At 45.4% G+C, this 25,393-nt stretch overlaps 1 protein-coding gene across 2 annotated transcripts in view; it reads right to left on the bottom strand.

Annotated features, from left to right (window-relative positions):
- Positions 1 to 24,103, bottom strand: part of LOC129860552 (activin receptor type-1B-like) — a 30,315-nt gene extending 6,212 nt beyond the window's left edge. Inside the window, exons 1-6 of one of the 2 annotated variants that reach the window (XM_055931052.1) lie at positions 23,848 to 24,103; positions 2,003 to 2,242; positions 1,556 to 1,709; positions 1,310 to 1,422; positions 842 to 1,072; positions 444 to 611 (exon numbers count right to left, since the gene is read on the bottom strand). In XM_055931052.1, coding sequence (XP_055787027.1) covers positions 444 to 611; positions 842 to 1,072; positions 1,310 to 1,422; positions 1,556 to 1,709; positions 2,003 to 2,242; positions 23,848 to 24,091 — 1,150 coding nt within the window. In that variant the 5' untranslated portion in view covers positions 24,092 to 24,103. The remainder of the gene's footprint in view (positions 1 to 443; positions 612 to 841; positions 1,073 to 1,309; positions 1,423 to 1,555; positions 1,710 to 2,002; positions 2,243 to 23,847) is intronic. The other variant, XM_055931053.1, reaches the window with a different exon arrangement.
- Positions 24,104 to 25,393: the final 1,290 nt, after the last annotated feature.

Here is a 25,393-nt window from a genome sequence, read left to right as displayed (position 1 = left end):
CGGACAATTCCTTCAACCTCACGGCTTGGTTTTTGCTCTGACATGCACTGTCAACTGTGAGACATTTATATAGACAGGTGTGTACGCCTTTCCAAATCATGTCCAATCAATTGAATCTACCACAGGTGGACCCCAATCAAGTTGTAGAAACATCAAGGATGATCAATGGAAACAGGATGCACCTGAGCTGAATTGAGTCTCATAGCAAAGGGTCTGAATACTTATGTAAATAAGATTTCAGGTTTCTCTTTAATAAATTAGCAAACATTTCTAAAAACCCGTTTTCGTTTCGTCATTATAGGGTATTGTGTGTAGATTGACGAGGGTAAAAAAAAACATTTAATCAATTTTAGTAATGTAACAAAATGTGGAAATAGTGAAGGGGGTCTGAATACTTTCCAAATGCACGGTATGGTCCTTATTCATCTCGCCACTGTGCTTACCCTGCGTGCCCAGGATCTCCATATGCAGGTGAGCCAGGCCGCTGGCGGCAGACAGGGCCAGTTTGATCATGCCCTCTATAGTCACAGAATAGTAGTTCAGGTAGTCAAACAGAGAACCGTACTCGTGGTAGTCTGACACCAGCCACAACTGCGTCCATGTGCCGTTATCTGAGAGAGAGAAAGAGGGAACGCGAGAGAGATGCACAGAAAGATGGAGAGGATAATTCTACTGTCAATAAAAAGAAACTGTTGAGTCAACAAAGGCCCGTTAATGAAATTCACCTACATAACACCAGGGATATCTTCACTTAACATGAATGTCTGTGTTGTAAGTGGTGTGTGCGTGTGTACACGGTTCTCCGTGTGGTGCTGTAGTAGAACAGCGACGGAACGCTCACCTTTATTGTCGGCGGCGATGAATCCCAGGATGTTCTCGTGTCGCAGCATGATGGTCTGGTAGATCTCAGCCTCTCTGAACCACGAGCGCTCCTCTCTGGACGAGAAGATCTTCACCGCCACGTCTCCCCCGCGCCACTTCCCCCGCCACACCTCCCCGAAGCGGCCCTTACCTATGATGTCCTGCAGAACGATGGTTCTGGCCACCGTACGCTGCACGAACAGGGGGAGGCCTGCAGGAGGAAGCAGAAAGAAGGACCACTGATACCATTGGGCTTTCACCTAAACACTAACTTGTATGTGTACACATATGCATCTATTGTGTTAGATACAGACGTGGCTAAAGAGTATTCTAAACATTGAATGAATCCCCAGTGTAACAGGACCTCTGTTCACAGGCGAGGGTAGAGTTCAGGGCGGTTCTGTGTATAGAACCTTTACTTCCAGCAGTGTAGGCTCAGTCTACTCACCAGAACCAGACCCGGAGGTGGACATGTCGTAGATGAGATCCTGCAGGGTCTTGTCCTTGGCCAGGTAGAGGTGTTCACAGGAGGGGTCCTCCACCTCCAGCCGCTGTCTGTGGCTATTCGAGAGAAAATCAGCTGTCAGAAACTAAAATTTGATCTTCTCAACCCACCCCCCCCCAAATACACACAGCCCTGCTGTCCCATTTGTAGGGAGTACTCAGATGGTACTACCTGGGACCAGAGACTCACCTGTAGGTCCTCTGGTGATGCTGGAAGAGGAATAACCCCACCAGCAGCAGCATGCACAGCAGGAAGACCGGCCCTGCGATCACAGCCACCAGCTCCACCGGCCCCCAGGGGCCTCCAGAGCCCACCCAGCCCAGCTCTCCTGGTTTCACCGGGACTGGAGCGAGGCAGAAATTGAGAGCAGGGTGTTAGCATCTTTCCCAGTCAAATAAAACAAAGGGTGCATCTCAACAGTCCAAAGTGGCTTCCTCCATCTCCTCTCACTTATGTGCACTGATATGAAAACATTGCAGGGGTAGACGCAGAATGGTTGCTATAAGGGGGTTGACTTCACCAGCCCTGTTCTTTCAAATCTGTGCAGATTTTTTAAAAATGACAGGAGACGAGGAAGCTTTTCTGATGCGATGCACACACACAAAACGCAGCCGGTGTGACTTCGGCTTTACTCACGCGAGGGAACCTTGAGGTCGACGCGGTTGCAGTAGTCAGTGTAGCAGCAGTGTGTGTTGAGCAGTCCCTCAGCACTAAGACAGTAGAAAGGTTGGCCTGGGGGCACAAGGCTGTCTCTGGCGATACAGATCCTTACATGCTGCTCATGCCCCTGGATGAAGGAGGTGGAGGCCATGCACGCCCCGTCAGTCTCACACTCATAACCAGACTTCACACAGTTGGTGCAGTTACATCGCAGGGCTGGGGAAAAAGAGAGGAAGGCACGAGGTTAGAATGACTACTAGTTAGGCATCAGGACTATCATACTATGGGCGCTTGAATCAGAGACAGAGATAACAGGCATGGGGTGGAATGAGTTGGAGAGAACGTCCCAGAACAGAATGCGATGAAGAACAGTTGTTGATGGCCTATGCTCCTTGATGAGCAATACGATATTAGTCCAGTCTGTAAGAACACTTGAGTCACTGCAGTACTCACATTTGTCCAGCAGAGGACATTCTAAACCAACAATACAAGCTTCAAAGTACATTCCATCTACCGGACTAGCCAGGATAGAGTCCCATTCAGAAGAGACTCAACAATACAGCCAGTGGAGTGCGGTGCATGCAGACTGGTTTAGCAGCAGACAGAGACCCGGACGAAAACCAGTTTCTCTAAAGCAGAGGAAGCCAAATACTCCATGGAGAGGAGACTGTCCTGGGATGCTGGGACAGACGCACCGAAACCCAACAGTCAAATCCCCAATGCAGCATTCTGCTACTCAAAGAAAGCAAGAGAACACATTTTTATTTAACTAGGCAAGTCAGTTACGAACAAATTCTTATTTAGAATGACAGCGTACCCTTGCCAAACCCTCCCCTAACCTGGACGACGCTGGACCAATTGTGCGCCGCCCTATGGGACTCCCGATCACGGCCGGTTGTGATACAGCCCGGGATTGAACCCGGGTCTGTAGTGACACCACTAGCACTGCGATGCAGTGCCTTAGACTGCTGCGCCACTCAGTCCCCAAAACACTGTCAGGATCATAGCTTTGATTTAAAGCCTGCAGCACCGAGTTTGATAGGGGCCTGTTTTAACAAGTCTACAATAGCTGGGCCACTCAAAACGAATCACTCTGGCTTTAGAGGAAATTGAAAGCAAGACTAGAATAAAATGGCAACAAATTCAAACAGAGGGGGACAGAGTGAATTCAGGTCTGCCGCCACCTAAAAGCTACTTCTAAAGGACCAAGCTTTGTCAGACCTCAACACCCTCTGGATTAAAAATAAAATAAAAAGGGATTTACTCTGAGCTTTCTGCGAGGAGCCCTCTCCCCCGCCCGGTTAGTTTATTTGCTCAAACAGAAAAGAGTAACAGTAAAAAAAAAAAAGGTTTTAAATGACAGTATGTGCAGGAGGGGTAAAAAAGCCCAAAATGGCTTTGAGTAATACCCCCACCCCTCAATGGTCATAAATCACACCGATTAAGCAGTGTGGACAAACAATAAAATCAAAACGCAAAAGAGATAAAGGAATAGAAAATCTAAACAGAAAGTCAAGCTACTGGGGGTGTATAACTGATGGACAATAGGTGCCTCTAACAATTTTTTAAAACAAATGACAAGGATAGCTTAGCAAAATCAGACAGGAATGCGTTCCAGATCATGGGGCTTTTATAGGTCATTCGGAATTGAGAATTAGCCGTTCTTGAAAATGGGCGGCGTAGCCGAGTTATGGAATTCCTGAGGATAATAAGTGATTTAACGTACCGTAAACACATTGAGCAACTTAAATTTGATAAATATTCAGGAGTCCTCTTTCTTTTTAAGAGGTGCTGAACGGTCTGAGGTATGGTCAGATGATATTCTTCATACAGAGCGATGTGCTGGCCCATATAATGTTACAGTAACTGATGAATGGGACGATCATCGTGTAATAGAGAGCACAGCACTTCTGTTCAGGAGATATCTTCATCTTGCCCAGTTATCCTCATATTTTTGGTGATCTTAGAGGTTATTGTTTCCATGACAATTCATCATCAAATCAGAACACCAAGAAAGCGTACAGGCATGATCTACAGGTATATCAATATGGACCCCTATTCTATTTTCTTTGGACCAAATAATAACAGTCAGTGACAATGTTCATTTTAAACCACTGAGAAATTAGATATGTTGATGAACTGAGGTAAATTAAATCTGTGAGTGTAACACACAAATATACTAAACAAAAATACACTGCTCAAAAAAATAAAGGGAACACTTAAACAACACAATGTAACTCCAAGTCAATCACACTTCTGTGAAATCAAACTGTCCACTTAGGAAGCAACACTGATTGACAATAAATTTCACATGCTGTTGTGCAAATGGAATAGACAAAAGGTGGAAATTATAGGCAATTAGCAAGACACCCCCCAAAACAGGAGTGATTCTGCAGGTGGTGACCACAGACCACTTCTCAGTTCCTATGCTTCCTGGCTGATGTTTTGGTCACTTTTGAATGCTGGCAGTGCTCTCACTCTAGTGGTAGCATGAGACGGAGTCTACAACCCACACAAGTGGCTCAGGTAGTGCAGTTCATCCAGGATGGCACATCAATGCGAGCTGTGGCAAAAAGGTTTGCTGTGTCTGTCAGCGTAGTGTCTAGAGCATGGAGGCGCTACCAGGAGACAGGCCAGTACATCAGGAGACGTGGAGGAGGCCGTAGGAGGGCAACAACCCAGCAGCAGGACCGCTACCTCCGCCTTTGTGCAAGGAGGTGCACTGCCAGAGCCCTGCAAAATGACCGCCAGCAGGCCACAAATGTGCATGTGTCAGCATATGGTCTCACAAGGGGTCTGAGGATCTCATCTCGGTACCTAATGGCAGTCAGGCTACCTCTGGCGAGCACATGGAGGGCTGTGCGGCCCCACAAAGAAATGCCACCCCACACCATGACTGACCCACCGCCAAACCGGTCATGCTGGAGGATGTTGCAGGCAGCAGAACGTTCTCCACGGTGTCTCCAGACTCTCTCACGTCTGTCACATGTGCTCAGTGTGAACCTGCTTCCATCTGTGAAGAGCACAGGGCGCCAGTGGCGAATTTGCCAATCTTGGTGTTCTCTGGCAAATGCCAAACGTCCTGCACGGTTCTGGGCTGTAAGCACAACCCCCACCTGTGGACGTCGGGCCCTCATACCACCCTCATGGAGTCTGTTTCTGACCGTTTGAGCAGACACATGCACATTTGTGGCCTGCTGGAGGTCATTTTGCAGGGCTCTGGCAGTGCACCTCCTTGCACTAAGGCGGAGGTACCGGTCCTGCTGCTGGGTTGTTGCCCTCCTACGGCCTCCTCCACGTCTCCTGATGTACTGGCCTGTCTCCTGGTAGCGCCTCCATGCTCTGGACACTACGCTGACAGACACAGCAAACCTTTTTGCCACAGTTCGCATTGATGTGCCATCCTGGATGAACTGCACTACCTGAGCCACTTGTGTGGGTTGTAGACTCCGTCTCATGCTACCACTAGAGTGAGAGCACCGCCAGCATTCAAAAGTGACCAAAACATCAGCCAGGAAGCATAGGAACTGAGAAGTGGTCTGTGGTCACCACCTGCAGAATCACTCCTGTTTTGGGGGGTGTCTTGCTAATTGCCTATAATTTCCACCTTTTGTCTATTCCATTTGCACAACAGCATGTGAAATTTATTGTCAATCAGTGTTGCTTCCTAAGTGGACAGTTTGATTTCACAGAAGTGTGATTGACTTGGAGTTACATTGTGTTGTTTAAGTGTTCCCTTTATTTTTTTGAGCAGTGTATAAAACTAGTTAAGTGTTTGTCCTGTTTCATGAGCTGAAATAAAAAAGATCCCAGAAATGTTCCATACGCGCAAAAAAACACATTTCTCTAAAATGTTGTGCCCAAATTTGATTATATCCCTGTAAGTGAGCATTTCTCCTTTGACAAGATATGCCACACCTGTCAGGTGGATGGATTATCAAGAAGCTGAATAAAACAGCATGGTCATTACACAGGTGCACCTTGTGCTGGGGACAATAGAAGTCCACTAAAATGTGCAGTGTTTTCACAACACAATGCCACAGATGTCTCAAGATTTGAAGGAGAGCGCAATTGACATGCTGACTGCAGGAATGTCCACTAGACCTGTTGCCAGAGAATTGAATGTTCAACCATAAGCGTCCTCCATCATTTTAGAACATTTGTCAGTACATCCAACCGGCCTCACAACCGCAGACCACGTGTATCCACTCCAGCCCAGGACCTCCACATCTGGCTTCTTCAACTGCGTGACAGCCCCCCAGACAGCTGATGAAACTGGAGTATTTGTCTTTATTAAAGCCCTTGTGGGGAAAAACTCATTCTGATTGGCCTATGCCCTCCCAGGCCCAGCCAATCAGGATGAGTTTTTCCCCACAAGGGCTTTATTTCAGACAAATACTCCTCAGTTTCCCTTTTTTATTGAAACTATTATGATCAACAGTATCAAATGCTTTTGAGAATAAACAAAAACACCTAATCTATGATCTTCGCAATCATTTGATGTATGTATTTCACTAATGAAGTAAGTGACAGCCATGTAGGTAGGGTGAGATTTCTGAAACCATACTGAAGTTCATATAACCGACTTTCCTTGTTAAGATATTAGATTCATCCGTTATATGCAAGCTTTGACATTTTTTAGACGGCCGGCATTTGTGAAGTTTGCTGGATCATAAACAATGAGCACTAGTCTCTCAGTCTCACTGGTAAGCCAAGACAGACTTAGCACAAGCTTTAACCTTCCTCTGTAGGTTCATCTCTGGAGTCTCTTGCAAAAATATCCATCCTCAATCAGAATTACAACGGTTTGAAACACCACTTTCTTCCTGAGCTACTCCTGCTGCTGCAGTTTCACCACTCTCCTTAGGATCCAAATATTGTCGGGTTAGTAACACTTTCCCACCCACTGAGTCTTACTCAACCCACTTCCCTTAAGTTTACTCATCCCCCCCCCCCCCCCCCACCCCACACACACCTATTGCGCCATCATAATGTGTGACTGACATGCAAGTGGCCATACCACCCAACAAGTCCTGGGAGCCACTCCCACAGTTGAACTGCTGTGTGTAATGTGCGCCTGCGTGTCTGCATGTACAGTGCATCTCGAGAAGTATTCAGACCCCTTGACTTTTTCCTTATTGTAAAATGGATGAAATATATTTTCCCTCAACAACAAAGCAACAAAAAAGAAAAAAGGATTAGACATTTTAGCAAATGTATAAAATAAAAAAAATGCCTTATTTCAAATCCAATTGTATTTGTCACATGCGCTGAACACAACAGGTGTAGACCTTACAGTGAAATGCTTACTTACAAACCCTTAAACAATGCAGTTAAGAAAATACCTAAAAAAAGAGATAAGAATAACAAATAATTAAAAAGCAACAGTAAATAACAATAGCGGAGCTATATACAGGGGGTACCGGTACAAAGTCAATGTGTGGGGGCACCAGTGTCAAGGTAATTGAGGTAATATGTACATTAGTAAAGTGACTATACATAGATAATAAACAGAGTAGCAGCAGCGTAGAAGAGGGAGGGGGACAATGCAAATAGTCTGGGTAGCCATTTGATTAGCTGTTCAGGAGTCTTATGGCTTGAGGGGGGCGGTAGAAGCTATTTAGAAGCCTCTTGGACCTAGACTTGACGCTCCGTTACCACTTGACATGCGGTAGCAGAGAGAACAGTCTGACTAAAGTGGCTGGAGTCTGACAATTTTTAGGGCCTTCCTCTGACACCGCCTGGTATAGAGGTCCTGGATGGCAGGAAGCTTGGCCCCGGTGATGTACTGGGCAGTACACTCTACCCACTGTAGTGCCTTGCGGTCGGAGGCCGAGCAGTTGCCATACCAGGCAGTGATGCAACCCGTCAGGATGCTCTCGATAGTGCAGCAGTAGAACCTTTTGAGGATCTGAGGACCCATGCCAAATCTTTTCAATCTCCTGAGGGGGAATAGGTTTTGTCGTGCCCTCTTCAAGACTGTCTTGGTGTGATTGGACCATGTTAGTTTGTTGGTGATGTGGACACCAAGGATCTTGAAGCTCTCAACCTGCTCCACTGCAGCCTCTTCGATGAGAATGGGGGTGTGCTCGGTCTTCCTTATTCTGTAGTCGAAACATCTTTGTCTTGATCACGTTGATGGAGAGGTTGTCCTTGCACCACATGGTGAGATCTTTGACCTCCTCCCTATAGGCTGTCTCATCATTGTCGGTGATCAGGCCTACCACTGTTGTCATCGGCAAACTTAATGGTGTTGGAGTCGTGCCTGGCCATGCAGTCATGAGTGAACAGGGACTACAGGAGGGGTCCCCGTGTTGAGGATCAGTGTGGCGGATGGGTTGTTACCTACTCTTACCACCTGGGGGCAGACCTTCAGGAAGTCCAGGATCTAGTTGCAGACGAAAGTGTTTAGTCCCAGGGTCCTTATCTTAGTGATGAGCTTTGTGGGCACTAAGGTATTGAATGCTGAGCTGTAGTCAATGAATAGCATTCTCACATAGGTGTTCCTTTTGTCCAGGTGTGAAAGGGCAGTGTGGAGTGCAATAGAGATGGCATCATCTGTGGAGTTGTTGGGGCGGTATGCAAATTGAAATTATCTGGGATAATGGTGTTGATGTGAGCCATGACCAGCCTTTCAAAGCACTTCATGGCTACAGACGTGAGTGCTATGGGTTGGTAGTCATTTAGGCAGGTTACTTTAGTGTTTTTGGGCACAGGGACTATGGTAGTCTTCTTGAAACATGTTGGTATTACAGACTCAGACAGGGAGAGGTTGAAAATGTCAGTGAAGACACTTGCCAGTTGGTCGGCACATGCTCGGCGTACACGTCCTGGTAATCCGCCTGGCCCTGCGACCTTGTGAAAATCGACCTGTTTAAAAGGTCTTACTCACGTTGGCTGCGGAGAGCATGATCACACAGTCGTCCGGAACAGCTGATGCCCTCATGCATGTTCAGTGTTACTTGCCTCGAAGCGAGCATAGAAGTTATTTAGCTTTTCTGGTAGGCTTGTGTCACCGGGCAGCTCTCGCCTGTGCTTCCTTTTGTAGTCTGTAATGGTTTGCAAGCCCTGCCATAGCCGACGAGTCGATCTTAGTCCTGTATTGACGCTTTTCCTGTTTGATGGTTCGTGGGAGGGCATAGCGGGATTTCTTATAAGCTTCCGGGTTAGAGTCCAGCTCCGTGAAAGCAGCAGCTCTACCCGTTAGCTCTGTGTGACTGTTGCATGTAATCTATGGCTTCTGGTTGGAGTATGTACGTACAGTCACTGAGGACGACGACGTCGATTCCCTTATTGATGAAGCCAGTGACTGATGTGTACTCAATACCATCGGAAGAATCCCGGAATATATTCCAGTCTGTGCTAGCAAAACAGTCTGGTAGTTTAGCATCTGCTTCATCTGACCACTTTTTCATAAACAGAGTCACTGATGCTTCCTGCTTAAATTTTTTGCTTGTAAGCAGGATAGAATTATGGTCAGATTTGCTAAATGGAGGGCAAGGGAAAGCTTTGTACACATCTCTGTGTGTGGAGTTAAGGTGGCCTGAGTTATTTGCCCCTCTGGTTGCACATTTAACATGCTGATAGAAATCAGGTAAAACTGATTTAAAAGTTTCCCTGCATTGAAGTCCCAGGCCACTAGGAGCGCCACCTAGATGAGTGTTTTCCTGTTTGCTCATAGCGGAATACAGCTCATCGAGTCATGCCAGCATCATCGGTTTTCATGCCAGCATCAGTCTGTGGTGGTATATAGACAGCTACAACAACAACAAAAAAAAGAGATGGAAACTCAGCAGATAGTGTGGTCTACAGCTTATCATGAGATACTCTACATCATGCGAGCAAAACATTGAGACGTCCTTAGATATCATGTACCAGCTGTTTACTAATATACATAGCCTCTGGTAAGACATGGAGCGACGGCCTGCCGTTCTATCCTGCCGATAGCGTATAACCCACCAGCTGTATGTTATTAATGTCGTCGTTCAGTCACGACTCGGTGAAACATAAGATAATTACAGTTAACGTCCCGTTGGTAGGATATACGTGCTTTCAGTTTGTCCCATTTAATTTTCCAGCGATTGAACGTCGGCTAACAGTACGGATGGCAAAGGCAGACTAGCCACCCGTCACCTGATCCCTACAAGGAACCACGATCTCTTTCCGCGAAATCTTTCTCCAGTGAATGACGGGGATGAGGGCCTGTTTAATGAGTCGGACGGGAAGAATATACTTCAAAGAAAAATTATTCGTCCAATTCGAGGTGAGTAATGACTGTTCTGATGTCCAGAAGCTTTTTTTGGTCATAAGAGATGGTAGCAGCGACATTATGTACAAAATAAGTTACAATGAGAAAAACTCAAAAATTCATCAATTTTAGGATAAGGCTGTAACGTAACAAAAAAGTAGTCAAGGGGTCTGAATACTTTCCGAATGCACTGTATGTGTGTGTGTTGTTGGAACAGCGTTTTTCGAGGAAAGCGGAAGTGGAATGAGTCGACGTCTTGCCATTTCATGTCAGCAGCAGCGTGTGCAGTTTCTTGTAATTCAGTCATTCTCGTTAGCAACAGCATGTGGACTGCTCTTGGAGCCAGGGACAGACGGGGGAAGTGCCAGTAACTTCTAGTGGAGCGTGTCCAAGTTCACTGCAGTTCACACGCAATCACAGACACGGAATTTCCTGCAGATTACACAGAGATGAAGCAACAGGCTTTGATAGAGAGAGAAAAACAACACAGTGCCACATCCTATTCTGGAGCATAGTTTAGCTAAATAGTTTAAATAAGGCAGGGAGAAGGACCCAGGACGAGACTACTGCCAAGTTTTTAAATCAAATCTTGTACATTCCCCCTCAAGCACCATGACAGCCATCAAGGAACTTCACTGGACTCGATGTAAACCATATATCCTGAGGCTGCATTTACTGTAGCTGGGGATTTTAAAGCAAATCTGAGAACAAGGCTACCTAAATTCTAGCAGCATATTGATTGTAGTACTGGCGGGTGGTGGGGGTAACACACTCGATCACTGCTACTCTAACTTCCGCGATGCTTACAAAGTCCTCCCTTCGGCAAATCTGACCACGACACCATCTTGCTCCTACCGTCTTATAGGCAGAAACTCAAACAGGATGTAGCAGTGACTAGAACCGTTCAACGCTGGTCTGACGAATCGGAATCCACGCTTCAAGATTGTTTTGATCACGCGGACTGGGATTTGTTCCGGTAAGCCTCAGAGAACACCATCGATCTATACGCTGACTGAGTGAGTTTATAAGGAAGTGCATTGGAGATGGTGTACCCACTGACTATTAAAACCTACCCTAACCAGAAACCGTGGTTTATAGCCCGATGTGATGGACTGTCCCATACACACAGACAAACAGTTTACAGAAGTTTAAGACATCAGGGAAAATATCCATTCGAAAGAGGGGTCAAGCCTTTAACTAAGGGAGGAAGAAAATATGGGTTGCTATGCTACAGACTACCTAGCCTTATGACTGGCCAACAGGAATGAGTAGAGATACTGTATCTTCAACAGATGGTATTTTTTATCTCAAAAAACTCCCTAGTCCTTGCCGATGACAAGCATACCCATAACATGACGCAACCACCACCATGCTGGAAAATATGAAAAGTCGTCCTCAGTGATGCATTGTGTTTGGGTCAAATCCAACACATTGAATATCCCTTTGAGCATGGTGAATACAATATCTGCTCATTATTAACTTTGAGGCATTGGAAAACCTCCCTAGTCTTTGTGGTTGAATGGATGTTTGAAATTCACTGCTCGACTTGGGGACCTTACAGAATTGTGTGTGGGGTACAGAGATGAGGTAGTCATAAAAAAATATATATACATGTTAAACAATATTATTGCACACAGAGTGAGTCTATGCAACTTATTATTTGGCTTAAAGCAAAATATTTACTCGTTAACATATTTAGGCTTGCCATAAAAAGGGGTTGAAAACATGACATTTCAGCTTTTCATTTTTTATTAATTTGTAAAAATACAATTCCACTTTGACATTATGGGGTAGGCAGTGGCAGAATTTCAATTGGATCCATTTTAAATTCAGGCTGTAACAAAATGTGGAAAAAGGGGTGTATGCTTTGTCCAGTTGTGAGCTCTCCAAATCGGTTTGCATATTGTTGAGCTAGCCTCGTGTTACCAATTTAAAATGATAGATAACGTACATACGATCTAAACATGTGCCAGTTTCACATTTTTTGCCTTAGAGGAAATTGCTTAGTGCAAATCCAAAGATTTGTATTCTAGGTACAGTACATGAAAATAAGGAGCGGGGAAATGTAGGCTAATTAAACATTTAAAGAATGAAAACAATGGTGCGTGGGGAGCGTTGTAATTCTACCTCGTTTATTTCTACCTCGTTTATTTGCTGAGAATTACTTTAGAATGCAGAGACAAAATCAGAAGGTCAATGGCATGGAGGTGGATTGTGCAATTTATCGTATAGAACGTGAGCCATTAGCTATAATATATGACAATTATAATGTTAAAAGATACCATAATCCAATTTGTTGCATATTACATGCGAAATGTACAATGTGTGTGTGTGTCTTTACATCCTTCGGTGGGAAAAGGACAGTTTCATTTAGTCAACACAAATGGTGCCTTTGATCAAAGTTTTGAAGTTCAGGTCGATTGAGGTTCATAGCTAGCGTCACATGCAAATATTGTTGTGCAAATTTCAAATCAGCAACATTGCTAACCAAACATTAAAGGATAATGTGCACTTGCATTAAAGATAACTACAACCAAAAATCTCTTGTATTTTTTTCCCAGGCCTCAAAAGTAGTCTTGGTTTAAGCATTGTTGTGGACTTGGAACATTCAATTTTGTTTTTAGAAATTGTGCTTTTGAGTAAAAAAAATGTATACAATTAAAACCCAGGAAAAACAAAAAGGAGAAAATGGAATTTGGGGTAAAACTAAACGGAATCAGGTAAAAAAAACGAAACATATTTTATATGGCCCTACATATAATAGACAGAATACCACAATCCATCAGTGTGTGCCTAATATATAAACACAAGATTTCTAAATGTGTCAGAAGAAACAGAGCAGAGAACATTTTTGCTCATGATTTAATTCCTTTCAAAAGTTTTCAAACAGAACTGACTCTTTTCAGAGAGTAGGCTTCCCAGGGGAGGGACAGTCAGCTACACTGTGGGGGGTTGAGCTGGTTGGTGTGAACTCTGCACATAATTGGTGTCCTTACACTGGTCCTTTGTGCTGAGATTACAGGGAAACGAGGAGGGATTGGACTGGCCCTGTGCTAAACAAAGAGCAGGGAAGCATGGAGAGGAGGTGGAGGAGTGCTCCACTCACCAGACCTTGTGCTCTGGGGATAGAATAGATCAAATACTTTGATTCAGGACTTTGACAAAACATGGTTAAATATTTTATTATAAATGTCTGCAAACTTTCAGTGTCCTATGAGGAATTGCTGAAAATCTAATCTTCTGTGGGCAGAGACAGGGGACAGGCAGAGGGGAAGAGCACAGATAGGAAGGGAGGAGACAGTAAAGGGGTTTATGCAGACCCCCCCCCCCCAGCTGTGAGGGGTCTGCAGCTAGCTAGAGTAACCAGCTGTGACATTCAATCATTAAAACCCAGTCTAGACTGAATACAGGTTAGATGGAGCCGTTTAACAGCAAAGTGTTAAGACCCTATCATTCCAAATGGCAGGAAGGGGCAGACATAGGCTACATCCCAATAGCACCATATTCCCTATAAATTGCACCCCTTTTGACCAGTCCCCAAAAGGGCTCTGGGAAAAACTGTTACACTTCATAGGGAACAGGGTATCCTTTGGGACACAAACACAGTGAAGGGAGGGATGAATAAAACAGTTTTTGCCATAACCAGTGCTTGCTTCATTTGGACTGAGCTCAGGACAGACCTGGGTTAAAAATACTATTAGAAGTGATTCCAAATACTTAAGCTGGGCTTGGTTGAGCTTGCCTAGTGCAGTGGACCAATAGAATAGTCGAAAAACTGCAAACCCCACCCATTTGGCACTCCAGGCAAGCGGAAGCAAACGCTAAAAGTATTTGAAAGATTTGAAAGTGTTAGAACCCAGGTCTGGTTCAGGAGAGAGCTTTGTGGGAGACGGACTCCAAAAGCACAGAAATGGGTTTAAGACAAACGTTGTTGCAGGGACTTGTGTGCCAGTCAGACGCTGACACTCACAGTGCTTGTGTTCATGTGCATATGGTGAATCAGTCAGTTACAACAGTACACCTCAAGAATGAGTATGATGTCAGTGGAAAACATTTAGCCTAAGCCTGTTTGGCATGGGACAAAACTGTTACACAGCAGCAAAGAATTCTGGGGGCTAAACAGCACAGAGCAGACAGACTGTGTGTGAGCACCCTTACCCAAACTGCACTAGCTGAAATTAGATACAGTTAGCTACCAGACAGAGGGCTGATCAAGACAAGCAGACGCCACCAGACACACTTCAGCCTTTATCAATACTGGGAGGAAGGAGGAAAGTCATTACATTGGTCTTCAGCATCACAGGGTCAGATTACATCCAATTCTAAACAGCATAGTCCACTAGTACCTGCCTAACCCTCTGTATGCCTGTCTACATGAGTATAAGTGCAGATACACTATTCAAGGCGTTGTTCTCTGAAATGTGTACTGACTGGAGACTAAACGGCAGTGCAGTGGAAGGTGGGTATCATGTTCAGCTCCTCCATAGGAGTCCACTGTACTGTGACACACAGACACTGCAGTAACACATAACATAAGGCTAATGACCACCGAATCATATTTCTGAATTTGTATTTAAGTGATCATGTCCACAGGTCAGTGAGAGGCCAGACAGTCTGTGGCTGCGATTAGGCCTCTCAGCCTCCAGGGCTCTCTGGCCTGGAGGTCATTAGAGGCGCCCGGGTCGTTAAGCTACACTCACCCCTAGTGGACCCAGGCTAGAGCCTTCACCACAGAACCAAAAGATGAGGTTATTAGCCTGGTGATTAAGGGAGGAAAGCTACTCTCACTCAGCCCTCAGTGGGCCCAACGCGGACTAATAGACCCACAACAGAACACACACGTAAAAAACAGAATTCAACTACCTCATGCACATAGATGAATGTATAGGAAGCACCAGACCATATCTTAAGTCACACACCACACGTTAAACACAGACACGACGTAAAAGCAGAAAAACTGTCCTATCTGCAAATCTATCCTGAACCCAGTGAGTCCCAGGCAGCTCGGTTCCTGTACATTCCCTTGGCTCTGATCTGGTAGACAGGCATGCACATGTTGGAATCTGACTATGTGCTCCCTTTCATTTCCATAACATCATTAGGACATGAAACAGCTTTCACACAGCGCACACACACGAATGGCTAGTTCAGCAGCACGCCAAATCCTATTCCGTTTACAGTTCAGCCACGGAAAAAGGGATTTCTTATTGGCTGTACTAAATGAATGTTCTCTGATTACATGAGACAAGGAGAGATAATGACAGCAGTGGTCCGGTCTTGTTTCCAGTGGTTACAGGAGGTGCATAATACTAGCAGGAAATAGAGCCCATTAAACCACAACACTTCGTTCTGCAACAAGGAAAAGGGTTCGTACAGACAGTGGCAAGTCAAATTCAAGGCCTTTCAAATACTTTAAGGCACTAATATTTATTTTCAAGGACCATCAGTTTGTAATAGTTCAATTTATGCAATTGTTTCTAGTCGCCGCCAGATAATCGCCACAATCTCATGACATTTTTTTAAACTTCGTATTCATCACTACAAGTCCTACTCAATAATACGTTTCACTACATACATGAGTGTTAGTGCTGTTGATTTTGTAATTTGAGTAGTGATGAGCAGAATTTTGGGATATGCTTTATGGTGAACATACATTTCCTTTTCGCATTAACACACAATTCCAGCTTAGTGACCGTTTTTAAGTTGGACGTCTACTACTTAATAGCTACGAAAAAGCGCCTTGCTTCCGACTGGCAGCTTTAGAGTCGCCGGTCGGGAGAAGGGCGCTGTGTGAGGAAAGGGCACATGAACGTCCACCAGAATGGCAGGAGCATGGCTGCTGCTTGATAAACCGGAATATCGCAGGCGCTCCGTGAATGATGCGATTGTTAAAAAAGCTCTGGAGGGCCTCCCGAGTGGCACAGCGGTCTAAGGCACTGCAGTGCTTGAGGCATCACTACAGATCCCGATTCGAACCCAGGCTGTGGCACCCGGCCGCGACAGTGAGACCCATGAGGCAACGCACAATTGGCCCAGCGTTGTCCGGGTTAGGGAGGAGTTGGCCGGCCTGGATGTCCTTGGCCAATCGCACTCTAGCGACTCCTGTGGTGGGCCGGGCGCATGCACGCTGACACAGTCGCCAGTGGTACGTACGGTGTTTCCTCCGAAACATTGGTGCGGCTGGCTCCCGGGTTCACACCAATGCTCTCGACATTCGCCTCTCCCGAGTCTGTACAGGAGTTGCAGCGATAGAACAAAACAAAATACCAATTGGATATATCGAAACAGGGGTTGGCGGTTGTTGCAGAGAAAGTGAATAATTATTCACTATGTACACATTTCAGAGAACAACGCCTTGAATAGTGTATCTGCACTGCATCCTGCACTGTCGCCTTTCCCCTTTCATGTGGCTCTTCAGGGCCGATTCACCCATGCTCGCAATGCCAAAGCCTGACGCATTTTTGCACCTTACACGGTGGGGTTGGTTGGTTCCAGTGTTTCATGAGCTGAAATAAAAGATCCCAGAAATGTTCCATACGCACAAATGGCAGGTTTGAATCTACATTTACCCGTCATTTTAGCTACCGATGTGACGTTTGCCGACACCTAATCAGTCAGTTCTGTACCTGCCTGGCAGTGTGGGTGGCAACCAAAGCACGAAATACGAGAAAAAAAAAAAAAAAAATCAGATTTCCAGTACTTGAATTTCAAGTACTTTAAGCACCTCAAGCGAACCCTGAAACAGAAGCCGGACTAGCTGTGTAGCCCTACTGGCACAGTGGGCAGCAGGACACATACAGTGCCTTCAGAAAGAATTCATACCCCATGACAATCAAATCGTATTTGTCACACACACCAAATACAACAGGTGTAGACCTCAGTGAAACGATTACTTACAAGCCCTTAACACTTTTCTTAAAGGCATTGTTGGTTAAGCAAAAAAAATATTAAAAGTAACAAATAATTAAAGAGCAGCAGTAAAATAACAATAGCGAGGCTATATACACAGGGGGTACCGGTACAGAGTCACCGGTTAGACGAGGTAATATGTACATGTAGGTAGAATTAAAGTGCTCGTCGTGTTATAGCCCGAATTAAAAATACACTGCTCAAAAAAATAAAGGGAACACTTAAACAACACAATGTAACTCCAAGTCAATCACACTTCTGTGAAATCAAACTGTCCACTTAGGAAGCAACACTGATTGACAATAAATTTCACATGCTGTTGTGCAAATGGAATAGACAAAAGGTGGACATTATAGGCAATTAGCAAGACACCCCCAATAAAGGAGTGATTCTGCAGGTGGTGACCACAGACCACTTCTCAGTTCCTATGCTTCCTGGCTGATGTTTTGGTCATTATTGAATGCTGGCGGTGCTCTCACTCTAGTGGTAGCATGAGACGGAGTCTACAACCCACACAAGTGGCTCAGGTAGTGCAGCTCATCCAGGATGGCACATCAATGCGAGCTGTGGCAAGAAGGTTTGCTGTGTCTGTCAGCGTAGTGTCCAGAGCATGGAGGCGCTACCAGGAGACAGGCCAGTACATCAGGAGACGTGGAGGAGGCCGTAGGAGGGCAACAACCCAGCAGCAGGACCGCTACCTCCACATTTGTGCAAGGAGGAGCACTGCCAGAGCCCTGCAAAATGACCTCCAGCAGGCCACAAATGTGCATGTGTCAGCATATGGTCTCACAAGGGGTCTGAGGATCTCATCTCGGTACCTAATGGCAGTCAGGCTACCTCTGGCGAGCACATGGAGGGCTGTACGGCCCCACAAAGAAATGCCACCCCACACCATGACTGACCCACCGCCAAACCGGTCATGCTGCAGGCAGCAGAACGTTCTCCACGGCGTCTCCAGACTCTGTCACGTCTGTCACATGTGCTCATGTGCCCAGTGTGAACCTGCTTCCATCTGTGAAGAGCACAGGGCGCCAGTGGCGAATTTGCCAATCTTGGTGTTCTCTGGCAAATGCCAAACGTCCTGCACGGTTCTGGGCTGTAAGCACAACCCCCACCTGTGGACGTCGGGCCCTCATACCATCCTCATGGAGTCTGTTTCTGACCGTTTGAGCAGACACATGCACATTTGTGGCCTGCTGGAGGTCATTTTGCAGGGCTCTGGCAGTGCTCCTCCTTGCACAAAGGTGGAGGTAGCGGTCCTGCTGCTGGGTTGTTGCCCTCCTACGGCCTCCTCCACGTCTCCTGGTAGCCCCTCCATGCTCTGGACACTACGCTGACAGACACAGCAAACCTTCTTGCCACAGCTCGCATTGATGTGCCATCCTGGATGAGCTGCACTACCTGAGCCACTTGTGTGGGTTGTAGACTCCGTCTCATGCTACCACTAGAGTGAGAGCACCGCCAGCATTCAATAATGACCAAAACATCAGCCAGGAAGCATAGGAACTGAGAAGTGGTCTGTGGTCACCACCTGCAGAATCACTCCTTTATTGGGGGTGTCTTGCTAATTGCCTATAATGTCCACCTTTTGTCTATTCCATTTGCACAACAGCATGTGAAATTTATTGTCAATCAGTGTTGCTTCCTAAGTGGACAGTTTGATTTCACAGAAGTGTGATTGACTTGGAGTTACATTGTGTTGTTTAAGTGTTCCCTTTATTTTTTTGAGCAGTGTATATATTTTCCCCCCGTCTCACACAATACCCCATAATGACAAAGTGAAAACTTGTTTAGAAAATTTAGCTATAGTAAACAAAAATAAGATGGAACATTTTAAAGATTTTACTGAGTTACAGTTCATAAGGAAATCAGTAAATTGAAAGTAATTAATTAAATCTACAGATTTCACATGACTGGGCAGGCCCACCAACTTAGTTGTTTTTCCCCACAAAAGTGTTTTATTACAGACAAATACACCCCAGTTTCATCAGCTGTCCTGGTGGCTGGTCTCAGATGATCCCGCAGGTGAAGAAGCTGGATGTGGAGGTCCTCGGCTGGCGTGGTTCCACATGGTCTGCGGTTGTGAGGCCGGTTGGACGTACAGCCAAATTATCTAAAATGACCGACGCGACTTATGGTAGAGAAATTAACTTTAATTTCTCTGGCAACAGCTCTGGTGGACATTCCTGGAGTCAGCATGCCAATTGCATACTCCTTCATAACTTGAGACATCTGTGGCATTGTGTTGTGTGACAAAACGGCACATTTTAGGAGTCGACTTATTGTCCCCAGCACAAGGCGCACTTATGCAATGACCATGCTGTTTAATCAGCTTTTTGATATGTCACACCTGTCAGGTGGATTATCTTGGCAAAGGAGAAATCCATTGGAAACCCCATTTGACTTTGTTCCATTCCATGCATTATAATGAGCCCGTCCTCCTATAGCTAATCCCACCAGCCTCCACTGATGCATTGTCAACTGTGGGACCTTGTGTCTTTCTAAATCATGTCCAAACACCCACAGGTGGACTCCAATCAAATTGTAGTGACATCAAGGATGATCAAAGGAAATCGGATGCACCTGAGCTCAATTTGGAGTGGCACAGCAAAGGGGTGTGAATGCTTATGTAAATGAGGTATGTCTGCATTTTATTTTCAGTCAATTTGCAAAAGATAACTTTGGCATTATGGGGTATCGTGTGTAGATGGGTGTGGAAAACATCTATTTAATCCATTTTGAATTCAGGTTGTAACACAATGTGGAATAAGTCAAGGGGTATGAATACTTAAGGGAACTGTAAGTGAGACGACATAACATTAAGATAAGTCTGCGATGGGTCAGTCAGGTTCACTATAGGCTAAAGTATGTGAAGGGTGGGGGGGGGGTAGAGAGATTGAGAGACGAGAGAGAGGAAGCAAACAAAAGTGTAAGAGGGGAAAGAAAGAGGGACCAGAGAGAAAGCAGGAGACGCGCCCTGCCTCACGGCAGTGTATCTGTGGCTCAGACAGTGCATATATCACATTGCACATCCATTTTATTCTGGCACCTAGTTAAGTCACAAAGGCATGTCAGCTTCATAACGACGAGGCTAATGGTTGGTCAGCTCCAATGTCATTAACGGGAAACTAAACTGGCAACCTGTAAGCCATGGCGACCCTGTGAGTAAAGACGTACTGTCACAGACCAGATAACCCACCAGTAGTAGTCCTAGACCAGGGGTATTCGACTCTTACCCTACCAGGTTTGGAGCCTGCTGGCTTTCTGTTCAACTTGATAAGTAAATGCACACACACCTGGTGTTCCAGGTCTAAAGCAGTCCTGATTAGAGGGGAGCTGGCGTCAGGGTCCAAAGTTAAGCGGAGGTCGGCGTCCAACTTTTTACTAGGTGGCTAGCGCTACCTTTGCGTTTGTCAGGTTTTAGTTTCAGCTTTGTTACAGCATAATCCATTTTGTGGTATGAAAGTCTGGCTCCAGGCTGAGCAGCGTCGGCCCCTCTTCACACAGCAGCCCAGCTGGACACAACCTGAAACCCTGAGCCAGAGAAACCTCCACTCTCACTGGTACTAGAGAACTTACTAGTCCTTCAGCGCTACATTTGACTACCCCAGTCAAAACGGTCAACTCGGGTGCATCCCAGTCTGTCCCAGTCATATGTTCCCATAAAGTCACCTTTAAAAACAAGACCAGTTCTGGAGTTTGGTTTAGTGGTGAGACCAGGGTTCAATCCATGAGCCCGTCCATTTAACCCTCCACTTATCTAACCCTCCCGCCATCTCACTTCAACACGGTAAAAACAATGTTTTTACCTATAAGATGTGAATAGTGATGGAAAAAGGTGACAAATCAACGTGGATCATGTCCCTATCTGAACCCGCCCGGATGAGGGAGGAATGTAGCTCTGATTCTTGGAAGCGGAATGAGTCACTTAACTAATGGGTGGCAGCAGACTTGAGGTTATTGACATTGGCAGATAGGGTTAACTTTCCCAGTCATTGTTTTCAGTTTCTGTGAGTGGCAAGTTGCAACAGGGGAAATGTCTTTACATGTAGAGAATAGAGCACAGAGAGAGAAATTACTGGGAGCTGGCCAGACACTCCCGCCACTATTCCATTTAAATGCTCCAAGTGGAATAATGTGCAATGATTTTCAATCTAAAGAATGAAACACCAGCTTCTTCCAGCAGTTTAATTGAACATACTTTTACCCTTTCAAAAAGCTAAGTACAAATAACCCAATACACAGGCACAAACAGGTCTAGCTAGTAGCTACAGACTAGGTACACCATATGCCAAATTCCAATACAAATTATTAATTTATCATAATATGCCATTTAGCAGACTTTCATCCAACGCGACTTGTGTATGGGTGAATCAGGGAAACAAACACACTATCCTGGCACCTTGCCCTACCAACTGAGCTACAGAGGACCACCATTTTGGATCTGGTCAACAGCTGCTCTGAGAAGACAGTGGGGGGGTGGCCCCATAGCAGGAGTCCGAAAAGACACCCATTCGCCACATTTCCTTCACAAAGAACCCAGACTTCAACTTTGACTTCTGTCTGGGTCGGCTGAATGGACGAGAAGGGTGCACATGCGGCCAGCAACTCAGGGCGTTCCTGCATGGAACCCCTCTTTATACTTCTGTTGGTCAATATTTATGTTGCGGGAAGCAGGGGTGCTCCAGTACAGTAGGTGGAATTAATGCACAATAACGTTGGATGCCTGCTGACGATAAACCCCACAGAAGAAGGGGCGGGGGCGACAACGGTAGCTAGCTAGCCATACACTGGTAGACAGCATCCTTCACCTCTGCCTATTGGGCACTGTTTTCCCACAGTTCTGTTAATGATGGCGAGGGCAAGTAGGAGCGAAGGACACCGTGTGCTAGCTTAGCCCGGCAAGGATGACACTGTGTGCTAGCTAACTATCAAACTAGCTAGTACAGTGTCGGCCTAGCCTCCCGCCTGCTGTGCCAGCGGGAGGCAGGACGACCGCTAGACAGTGTCCTTCGCCTCTGCCTTTCGGGCACGGTTTTCTCCGGTTTACAGCAGGAGGGGGTTGACACAGTGTGTCGCCAACTAGCAAGCTAGACAGTGTCCTTCGCCCCTGCCGGTGAGGGAAAAGTGTTCAACAGGCGGGAGTGAAGAGCACGGTCCTCCGGTGTTGCTCACGCTAGCTAGCAAGGAGTGCCCACATGCAGGAACGCCCCGAACTGAGGGCGTCAGTTGCATACTTAGAATGGATGGCTGTTGTCACACTTGCCTGCTTCCACTTGGATAGTGCGCGGTGGTCTTTTTACTACTCCTGTAACAGAGACACTTATGCGGAGACCTTATACACTGTATTTATTCCTTGCGTCGCGATTTCTATTTTCTTTTACTCTGCGTTGTTTGAAAAGGACCCGTAAGTAAGCATTTCACTGTTAGTCTACACCCGTGGTTTACAAAGCATATGACAAAATCATTTATTAGCTTCGCAATGCATTTACTTGTTTAAAAAAAAGTACCACATCTGGATTTAAGTCTGAATTTTTTCTATCCAGTTCTCTTGGTTGAAGGATATTGGCTAGCTAAATTACTTCGGTTTTGATAACTAATAGATGCAGAAAAATCACAAAGATCTTAAAAGGTCTGTAAGTGTGGTCTTTCACTTTGTCTTCCATGGAAGAGTTAATGATACACAAACAGCTAAAGTTACTCTAATCAAAACTTGATTGTTTTATAAACACTAAAGCATAACACAGCCACACACAGATAACTAATATCAACAGAAACGTGTGGCCTCCTTCCAGAGCGGTAGACTACAAAGCAGGATCAATGAGTTAGCCAGTAAAAATATATAAATAAATAACTATTAATTTTCTGGTTCATTAGGAACGTTTTGGGTTGTTGGGTCATTTAGACCAGGTTTTCCCAAACTCGGTCCTGGGGCCTCCCTTGGGTGCACGTTTTGGTTTTTGCCCTAACACTAATGTTACACAGCTGATACAAATAACCAATTCATCATCAAGCTTTGATTATTTGAAAAAGCTGTGTAGTTCTAGGGCAAAAAACAAAAACGTGTATCCAGGGGAGGCCGCAGGACCGAGTTTGGGAAACCCTGAATCAGACCATGCCCATTTCAAGATTTCCCCCAAAAAACAAGTATTTATTTCAGAATATGTAGGCAAGTTAGCTGGCTAACTCATTGATCCTGCTCTGTAGTATACCCACCTGGACACACAAATAAAGCGATATTGAAATTCACAAGCTATCAACAAAACACTAACGTTATATTGCTGGCCCTTTGTGCACACCTGGATAACAAATTAGCTAGCCAGCTAACGTTAGCTCGCGCCAGACGCAAATATGTTTTGTTCGACACGTTAAATCACATTTCCTATTTAGTTAACGTAAAAAAAGCATGTGAGCTGCCGGATGACAAACACACGGGCCGTATACCTCCGGCAGTGTTATTCAACGAGTTTAGCAAGCAGCGCTAGCTACAATGTGTCAAATGTGATTTGTTAGCTAGCTAGCCGTGGTTTACAAATCCCAGACAGGCAACGCCATGATGATCGACAGGCGATGCCAGCTAGGCAAGCCACCCTCCTGTTAAACAAACAAAACAAAAAACACGAAGTCAAAATCAAAAGATGGCACATGTAGCTATTTCACTTACCATCACCGATGGCTAACCCAGACAGGGCCAGTAACGTGAGAACAATTCGTTTTAAAGCCATTCCTTCAGCATTCCCATCGCATTCGGAGTGTGGTATTGTCAACACCACGGCCAGACCTAAACATAACCACAAACCATATAGCGGCTGCCAGCCAGCCTGTTGAAGTGCTACAGGCGGCGTAATTAAAGGGCGGTGCGTCGATTTTAAAGGGGAGGGCTTTCTGTGGTTTAGCCGAAGACCCATTTCAGACCCTTTGTTTGGGTAGAAGACCCGATCCGACTCATATTCGGACTGCATTGATGTTAGGCATTGCTTTTTAAATAATTTCTATAGCCTACAATGTATTAATTCGTTCAGATAAATTACCTGACTGGACTATTTGTCATAGAATGTGGGTCTATCAGGGCACTTACATTTACATTTCTATTTTGGGCAAAGACCTATTAGAGTATTCAGTGAAAATTGATTTATTCTAAGTGAGATTTACCTCCACTCACTCTCCTAAAAGACGTGATCAGGTCCATCCAGGATGCATTTGGCAAACTGCTATATATAGCTCTATCTCTCTCTGCTGTTATCACCTGGCCCTTTGCTGGTACTATGCTCTCTGCTCTGTCCTGAAGTCTAATAGTGTCTGCTTACCGGTAGTCTCTTTAGACAGCGGCCTTATATCAATTATTGAGCTGTCCCAATTTATCTGCTTATTTCTTCAGTGCACGCACACACACTGTCTGCTGGTTGAATCCTCCTATCAAAGCCAGACAAGCAATTAGGAATTGTCCCACAGCGGCTGGATAGGAATACACCGAGTAGGGACAGAGAAGAAGACGCAGAGGGGCTCAGCACTCTCTCTCTCTGTCCCTCTCGCTCTCTCTTCTACCCCCCCCCCCCCCCCACCCCCCCACCCCCCAGTCTCTGATACTTAAACAACCCCCTTCTACAGTGTTAAAAATAACCAGCTCTTCATGGCCAGATTGACTGGGGCATGGAGGGAGTATTATCTCTCTGGAGTTTGGTCAACACCAGCCAGACAGATACAGTAACTGAGGCATTGACATTGTGGATGAAGGGACAGACCGACTGGAGTCCATTTCTGTCCACACTTACACACAGTGTTATAAGCTCATGTTGATTGGCAGGAATAGACACTGATTCACTTTGAAAACCTTTGTAGAAACGAATAGAGAGCCTCCAGACATGGTGAAAACACATGGTGGCCGAATTAGACCCGTCTCTTTCACACCTCATCAACACCACATTTGGGCAGTTTTGTAACTGTCAAAAAAGAAAATAGCTGGGAGATAAATATCTCTCTAACTAACACAAACAGATACACGTATGCACACACACACTGATTGCGTGCATGAGGCATGAATGTGTGCATATGTGTGCATATACTATATGTCTGTGTGTATGCAGGCCTCTGTGTGTGAATGTATCTGTTTGTGCATAAGCAGGAGTTTGTCCCATAAAAATTCCCATTAGATATTTCCATTTGTCTGAAAAAGTGCTGTATGATATGTATTTACATGAGAGTAAATATAA

The sequence above is a fragment of the Salvelinus fontinalis genome, chromosome 8 (genome assembly GCF_029448725.1).
Source record: "Salvelinus fontinalis isolate EN_2023a chromosome 8, ASM2944872v1, whole genome shotgun sequence".
Lineage (NCBI taxonomy): Eukaryota > Metazoa > Chordata > Actinopteri > Salmoniformes > Salmonidae > Salvelinus > Salvelinus fontinalis.
Note: the sequence above shows the minus strand (reverse complement) of the source record. Positions and strands in the feature narration are given on the sequence as shown.